General features: G+C 44.9%; 1 protein-coding gene across 1 annotated transcript; it reads right to left on the reverse strand.

The window, feature by feature from the left end:
- Positions 1 to 277: 277 nt before the first annotated feature.
- On the reverse strand, positions 278 to 5,573 carry LOC105703487 (the record flags this gene model as incomplete). The annotated part of the gene is given in 7 exon segments (XM_023433994.1): positions 278 to 1,829; positions 1,918 to 2,093; positions 2,191 to 2,495; positions 3,074 to 3,301; positions 4,105 to 4,527; positions 4,843 to 5,168; positions 5,368 to 5,573. Coding segments are annotated over 7 exon segments (2,800 nt in total), but the record flags the coding sequence as incomplete, so codon positions are not given.
- Positions 5,574 to 8,811: the final 3,238 nt, after the last annotated feature.

Below are 8,811 nucleotides of genomic sequence, written 5' to 3' on the forward strand. Positions count from 1 at the left end.
ATCCTACGAGATAATCGGGGATATCGAGAAACTTGAATAAAACACCTAAAAGTAGAGCCCATCTAGCGAATCCAAGATGGCCGCCGAAGCTTGGGCGGGAGCTTTAAAGAGATTAAGACCGTTAAGCGCATAACGTCAGACGATTCCCTCCCAAGCGAGAGGAAATAATTAAAAAAGTAATGGGTAACCCGAAACCGCGTCGGTTTCCCGTCTGAAAATAAAAAATACGCCAGGGCCCAAAGAAACAGAAGAAGGAAAAGGGAGCATCCATCTTCGATTGGATTCCAACTCTTTTCGCTATTTATTCCGCCATTAGGCGTCTCTACGTGTGATGTACATACATATACACATACATATAATTAAACATCCGCGAAGGTGCACAATTAGAGCATCGCTCGCCGCCATTAAGGCGGTCACTATGCGGTTTACGGCAACCCGGTTTATCGCATAATAACGAGATTAATTAGTGCCTCCTTCCTCTTCCTTTCCTTTCCAGAGGACTTCTCTTTCGTCCAGTCTGTACTCTGCGTGGATGCATTTCTTTTCCCTACACTAGCACATAACATAACGCACCTATATTGCCATTATCCGTCTTTTGTCCTGGCGGAGATGACGCACTTCGTTCCGTCATATCACATGATTATTAGTCACGTGGTCGCGTTTGAAATTTTAATGTGCATCGAACCCGCCACATTAGATGAGTCTGTCGTTACGATGAGGATCTGGTTCACCAGGATTTGAGGTTATGGACTTGGAGGCGTCTTCCTTGGACACCCTCGAGCCACTGCGGTGCCTTCTCCTGGGAGGTGTAGGAACTGGCTGGTTATAATCACTGAATTCATCAAAAGTGACTCTATGCAAGCGACTGGGCTTCTCCGGCGGAATGTCCGCGTGCCCAAAATCTAATTTCCTATAACTCGACAACACCACACAGTCTGGTGTCCTAGGGCAATCCAGATCCAAAGGTGGAGAGTCCCCAATCGAGGCCGGATTCGACTCCCGATGCTCCTGGTGATCCTTCATCTCAGGATGCACCGAGGCGTTGTGCACGTCTCCGTTCCTCAAGTCCACCTCCACCAAGTCAGACTCTTCATGGTCTTCGATCATCATTTGACTTCTCTGGGAGCAACTCGAGTCGTTGATGATCAGCTCCAAAGAGACCGTCTTGAACTCCCTTCGATCAGGATCTGGACCTGGAAGTTTGGATTGGTCCGCATCTTCCGTCGTCCCTTCTCCAGGTTTCTCCACTCCCATCGGCAGGATTTTCGGCTCTATCAGTTTCTCCAGGAACTTGCTGGAGTCCGCCTTGGGGTCCAGCTCTTCGGGGTCCCTGTCCACCTCCACCTGCTTCTCCTCCTCTTTCTCCAGCATGTCTGATAACGCAGCTTCCAACTCGGTGAGACTTGGCGTCATGGAGCTCAGATTACTCTCCTCTCCCCCAGCTTCCTTCAGCACCTTCAGCAACGTCGAGTGATCGTTGTCCAGGATCTCTGCCTTGATCTTCGGCTCTGGACTCGGTGGTGGGGTCTTCAGACTCTTCTCCTTCGGTGAGACGAAGTCCTTCGTCATCTTGTTCTGCACGTCCTTCGCGAGTTTCACCTCGAAGAAGTCCTCTTCCTCGTCGATGTCGACCTCTTCCAGCATCTCGCGGGGAAGGGACTCTTCTGAAATCGTCCTGGAGATTTTGCTGACGGAGGACTGCGACCTGATGTCCATGACCAGCTCCTTTTCCTCGTAGCTGTCGTATGGCTCGCTCTCGTTGGAGAGAGTCCTCTTCAGCGTCTTCGAAGGACCTCTCGGCTCCACTTCCCCATTGTCCACGTTGTTTGCTAGAGGGAACAACATTGTTCATCGTCAGCACAGATCAAACCAAATGCCAGGGCAGATCATACACCATGCTTCAAGGATCATACTCACCCTCCGCGTTCCTAGGATCCTCTCGGGCTTCGAAAAACGACTCGCTGGTGTCCTTGGACCGCTCCAGGAAGCTTTTGAACCCTTCCTTCTCTTCGGGAACTTTGTCATCCCTAGCTGACAGGAAATCCTGCGCAGGGGTGCTGTCTTCATCTTTGGAGTCGAAAAACCCAACAGACCTGGACGTACCCATCAATGATGTTACTCTTCGTCCTGACCTAGCGGGTCCTTTTAGATCCTTTGCACAAAGAGTCTCATTACCTACCGAGTACTCACCTCTCCTGGCCAAGGAACCAGTCTTCTAAGGTGGTCTTCTGCGATTTCCCGGTGTCCATGTCAGCTTTCAATGGGGTTGAAGTTTTCCCTCCAGTCTCCAGCTTCAAGCCGGACTTGAATGCCGTCCCAGACTTTGGCACCTCAATGGTGCCATTTCCCGGAGGGTCGATGCTGTCCTTTCCATTTTCCCCAACTCTTTTCTGCCTCTCTTCGATACTTCCTCCGGAGTCCACCACGTCTTCTCCTTTGTCCTTCGGAGTCCTTTTTGAAAGCAGATTCTCGCCGCCGATGTTGAATTTCGGGCTCTGCAAGGCAATCCTTGATAGAACATCTTTTTATCAATTATTTCTAATGCGCGGCTCGTTATCAACATCGTAAAATGGTAAGGTGTTATGAAAGGGTCATTCTATACATCTTTAATTAATTTTAAATTCCGTTCATCGCCATTCTATCTGATAATTAATTGGATCAAGACCTTCCATAAAGCTCAAATGTTCGCGTAGTAAATATTGAAACGATTCGGTACCCCCAATTTAAAGAAAAGATGATACCCCAAAGGGTACCGCCACTTTCACATCCCCTTAAATGCTGTTTATCGCCCTCCTCTTATCCTGGCATCTGATAATTAATTTTAAATTGCGTTCATCGCCATTCTATCTGATAATTAATTGGATCAAGACCTTCCATAAAGCTCAAATGTTCGCGTAGTAAATATTGAAACGATTCGGTACCCCCAATTTAAAGAAAAGATGATACCCCAAAGGGTACCGCCACTTTCACATCCCCTTAAATGCTGTTTATCGCCCTCCTCTTATCCTGGTATCTGATAATTAATTTTCTAGCGTCGTTAGTGGGATGGTAGCGAGAATCATTTTACATCCACCTTCTTCTCTCGGTGTCTGGAATTCGAAACTGAGGTTGCTCGGCCATCGTCCGGTTCGTAATGTTCTACGACCCCCAGGTCCCAATCGTCCAAACCACTCCACTCGTCCTCCGAGCTTTCGGCTGTTTGCTCCTCCTCGTTCCTCAATCTGTCCAGGATCTGATGGGGAAGGAGACTTCCGAAACTCCTGCACCTCGTCACGTAATTTTCCAGTCTTTCCGCGGTCTTCTGAAACGAAAAGGCACCCCAACGTTACAACAGGACCAGGCCAAATTCGTCACGAATTTGGAATGGCCAGGATGGTATCATTTCACATTAGGAATTAATACCTAATTTATTTCTCCACGTAAAGAATACGAGAATTAAACTGTTTCTTCACATGGGAATTAATTGCTAATTAATGCTCTTTCAAGAACCTAATGCCGAATTTTTCGCACAACCCTTAAAGGGGTAGGCCAACCCTTACGACATCGCCACCGTATGGCCACATAAAAAAATGCAAGAAATTAATTATTTCTTCCCCTGGGAATTTATTGCTAATTTATTGCTCTTAAAAGAACCTAATTTAAAATTATTTGCACAACCCTTAAAGTGGTAGGCCAACCCTTACGACATCGCCACCGTATGGCCACATAAAAAAATGCAAGAAATTAATTATTTCTTCCCCTGGGAATTTATTGCTAATTTATTGCTCTTAAAAGAACCTAATTTAAAATTATTTGCACAACCCTTAAAGTGGTAGGCCAACCCTTATATCATCGCCACCGTAAGACCTCATGAAAAATGCGAAAAGCAAACAATTTCCTCACGTGGGAATTAATTGCTAATTAATGCTCTTAAAAGAACCTAGTGTCGAATTTTTGCACAACCCCTAAGGTGGTATCATAAAATCGCAAAATGATGGCCAGGTATATCCTGCTGAAAAAAAAAAATAAAATAAAATAAGAATGAATTTATAATGTCGCGAGGTGCTTTTAGAAAAATCTGAACGTGACGGAATCATGAAATTACGCAATTAGTAAAATGTAAACCTGGGAGAAGGACGTGAAAATCGACTCGACAGGCAGGGAACCAGTGCTGGCGTTTCTTTGGGGGGTTTTTCCATTTTCGATTTGCAGCTTTTCAGCCAGGCTGGTTTTCCTCAGATTTTCGGCTTCTTTCGCCTTTTCCACGGCGTGCTTCACCACTTCCAGCTCGTCGTAGCTCGGAAGACTGACGGTGCTGTGGTTTTTCGACCTCGTCGGACTTTTTTGCCTTTTTTGCCCGCTGATCGCTTCCTGGTGGTATGTCGAATTTCCTCGGGGATTTTCCTCCGAAGGGTCCTTTGTGATTTTCACATAATCCTCGTAGGGACTTTTGTTGTAATTCTCCACGCCCTGGGAATGTGGTTTACAGTCTTCAAGTTTCCCCCCGGAGACGACGATGCTGGGAATCACCCTTCCGGTTCCGTTCACCTGAGAAATCGAAATTAAAAAATATTTATATATGTATTACATTGAGAAGAAAAAATTCCATTGGCCCGGAGAAATTTCTATACACTGATAATTAATTTTAAATTCCGTTCATCGCCATTCTATCTGATAATTAATTGGATCAAGACCTTCCATAAAGCTCAAATGTTCGCGTAGTAAATATTGAAACGATTCGATACCCCCAATTTAAANTATATAAAATGCATTAACCCGGAGAAATGCTCCTTTGAATGATATCGAAGAAATAAAACAGGAAGTGGTAAATTAATTCCACAGGATTATAATTACAAATCGTACCTTGTGCTCGAAGATTTCCTTTTTCTTCGACTCCCCGTTCGGCCATTTTCCCGTTTCGGTCGAACAAATTGTTCGGCCAAGATCAGTATAAGACTCTTCCTTGTCGCCAACACTTCCCTCGCGATTAATTCTTGATTTCGGCGACTTAACCGAAGAATATAAAGGCTCTCCATGTAAGCTTTGCACGGACCTTGACAAAGCCAAATGAGTTTCAGGGAGCTCATCAGGTTTCGGCGGTAATGGTCTTCCTCGATTTTTCTTCCTGTGCCTTGGTGGAGGAATTGGGGTAATACCTTTCGAGACGAATACCTCCCGGTTTCCGGGATCTGAAAAATGAACGATACATAATAACAAGCAAGTCGAAGAAACTCTCAGACTCGTGTTTAACCCTTTGGCTACTACGAGCGGTCCAATATCGCCTGCACGGTCAGGGGAATTTCGCCCATATATCGAAATGGCTCCGTGTACAAAGGGTTAAGGTGATATGAAATGGTCGTTCTATATAAATAAAACGTAATAACTCACAGCTGGACGCCTGAGTAATTGTTGTTGGGTACAGGTTAGAGTCCAGCGACAAATTCGCGAACGTCGAATCGGTCCTTGGCGTGCTGGGCACTTCTAGGTTGACGTCCACCCATTCGCTGGGATGAAATGGACGGTCCACAGAATCGATACTGCGACCTCTGGTGAGCACCTCCCGAGATGGAGATCCTGCATATCCGATTTCGGAGCTGAAATTGAAATTAGAAGGGAAAAGGGAAGATTAGATTGCAGGGAAGGTACAATGGCGGACATGAATGCCTCCCCTGCGGATACGACATCGCCTGTGCAGGTTGGGAGGGCATTGATGTCTCTCTGTGTACATTAGGACATTTTCTGCTAGTTCTTTTGTACACTTTATGTACCAATTATGTCCGAATGTACAATGGCGGACATGAATGCCTCCCTTGAAGATGCGACATCGCCTGTGCAGGATGGGAGGGCATCGATATCTCCCCTGCAGATACGACATCGCTTGTGCAGGATGGGAGGGCATTCATGTCTCCCCTTCAGATACGACATCGCCTGTGCAGGATGGGAGGGCATTGATGTCTCCCAGTGTACATTAGGACATTTTCTGCTAGTTCTTTTGTACACTTTATGTACCAATTATGTCCGAATGTACAATGGCGGACATGAATGCCTCCCCTGCAGATACGACATCGCCTGTGCAGGATGGGAGGGCATTGATGTCTCCCAGTGTACCTAAAGACAGGGATTGGTCGCCGTATTTGGCGCGAAACTCTACTGACCACCGTGGGTTGCTACGAATTCTATGATAAGTAATCAAATGGGAATTTCCATAGCTGCGAATACGTATCATATACATATATTAATAGTTTCCAAATTCGTATATACTTTTGATAAATGAATTTTTTTTATTTATCTCAGACTAGAACCAGGAATACATCTTATTTCTTTTTTTATGAAATTCCATGAACACGTTCTTCCTTAGGGCCTTTTCTTTCGCCTGGTTCATGTCGCCCTTAAAGGAGGGAAGAAGGGACCATTTTGTTCTTCTCTTTTCTTTATTCCATTTCCTTTTCTCCTCTTTACCCCAAACTACGTAACCGTGAACTAGGGCCGAGGAAAATGCGGTTTTCTCTTTCGCTTTCACGGGAAGATGGGCTCGACCAGGAAAAACGAGCGGACGGTAAAAAGCGAGAGTAAAGTGCAGCGTAAAAAGCGCATAATGCACGCACGGCATGCAACGTGCCATTGGAGACGGCCAACAGGCATACATGTCTATAGTCCGTGTCTAGAAATATCCTCTTGCCGATTGTCTCATCGTTAACGACGAGTCGTTTCTTTGTAAACATTTTCCCGAGGTCGCGTGTCATGCAAATCACCACGTGCGCGTCAATTGACGTCTTTCTCTCTCTTGGCTTTTTTTAACCTCTCATGAAAGCGTCATTCTGTACACATAGAAACGTCAAAATATTAATAAATCTGCGCTAAACGGTGTACTTTACGATATAAATGCGGAGGGTATAAGGAAGGACCTGCAACTGATAGGATTTAAATTAAAAAAAAAATTAGTTCATGGACATTTTCATAATTTCACGTGAAAAATGAAATTTCACGGGTGCCGGAACTTTTCTTATGGCGTTCATATTCACGTTGCAAAGTTTGAAACGATTCGGCACATCCAGTTCGAAGAAAAGTATCACAAACGATGAACACCTCAGGTGCCGCTTTCACATCCCCTTAAGGTGACCCAAAAGTGTGATATATACGTACGAAAAAGTCAACATATTAATAAAACTTTTCTTCAACAAGAAGGCGCAATCAAGTTCTAAGCTTTGACGAGAAGTTTATCCCCAAACACTGGACAGTTAAACATAGAATCAACATTGAACAGTTGGTGCCCAAGTGCGATCCGACATGCGCAATTAGTGCCGCGAGTCTAATTGTTAATTTGACTAGAGACGCGAATTAGTGCTTTACGTCCCATCGAGAAGTTGCCTCTTCTCCTTGACATTCTAGACCTGCCTCCTACTGCCATTTTTTATTCAACGACTCTCATCGAACGAGAATGGGCGCGGAAAAAATGGCGCCCGGTCCGGAAACTCCATCAGGCCTTTACTTCCGGGACCCCTCGTTATTTTCCCAGTTCACGGGGCCCAGTTTCTTAGTTCACTCGTCCCGTTCAATCTGGTTTAAAAAAGGAGCCGATCGGATTCGATCCTGACGGAAAACGAGGTTGCAAACATGCGAGGTGGGCGTAGGACGCGAACGCTTCGGTGTCGTCCCACGCTAACCGTCAGGTGAGCCAACCTCGCCGAATGACAAACCCACGCCAGTGAAAATATGCGTTGAGTATCGCCTTCGGCGAAAAAATTTTTTTTAGCTCCTGATAAATGAACAATTTTTCCTCGAGAAATGAAATTTCATGAGTGCCGGGACCTTGGCTAGGGCCTCTATAATCACGTGGTAAAATTTCAGATTATTCGGTCCACTCGGTCGGAAAAAAATTTGTATAAACATTTTGACATTTCTTAGGCTTAGTATAGGCTGGTTGGATTTTTATTACCACGTGGTCAGGAACGGAATGCACCTCTTTGTTCACTAGTTCTCATCGAGTGGCGCTTCTTCCACTGAACATAACCTCGGCAGGTTCCGGGGTACAAGACAATTCAATATGGCGGCCGGCTTATCAGCCTTTAGAAGCGTGCCGGCACGTAAGAGTAACGGCGGAATTACGAGGATCGCGTGGAACGTGAAGTCACGCACCGCGGCTCGAGAATGCGACCGTTTAAGGCCGAGCGTGGACCCGCCTCTTGCATCGAAGAGGTTAGGTTCGCGTTCGCCTCGATTTCACCTCGGCGCCGATTAGTCGATCGTAAATTCGAGAAGCGAAACGGCCGATTACCACCCACCAGTTTACCATCTCGCACGCAGACAAAGAATTCTCTTCATTCAGCAAAATGCGACTGCATTTGGTTCGTTTCAAAAAACGTTTCAGTTGAAGCAACCGAATTTCCACCAGGCTCGTTTGTTTAGACCGACTAAAGTGTTTTGTTAATCTTATACATTTTTGTCTATGAATTTAGAAACGAAATTTGGTTCATTTGAACAAATCGTTCGATCGCATTTGGTTCGTTTCAAAAAACGTTTCTGTTGAAGGTACCGAATTTCACTCGATCGACTAAAGTGTTTTGTTAATGTTACATAGTTTAGTCTATGAATTTAGAAACGAAATTTGGTTCATTGAACAAAATAGTCCGATCGGTTGCATTTGGTTTGTTTCAGAAAAACGTTTCTATTGAAGAGACCGAATTTCACTCAACAAAACTCGTTTGTTTCGACCGACTAAAGTGTTTTGTTAATGTTATATATTTTAATATATGAATTTAGAAACGAAATTTGGTTCATTTGAACAAATCGTTCGATCGCATTTGGTTCGTTTCAAAAAACGTTTCTGTTGAA

Source organism: Orussus abietinus, unplaced genomic scaffold (assembly GCF_000612105.2).
Source record: "Orussus abietinus isolate OABI.00-Male unplaced genomic scaffold, Oabi_2.0 scaffold83, whole genome shotgun sequence".
NCBI lineage: Eukaryota > Metazoa > Arthropoda > Insecta > Hymenoptera > Orussidae > Orussus > Orussus abietinus.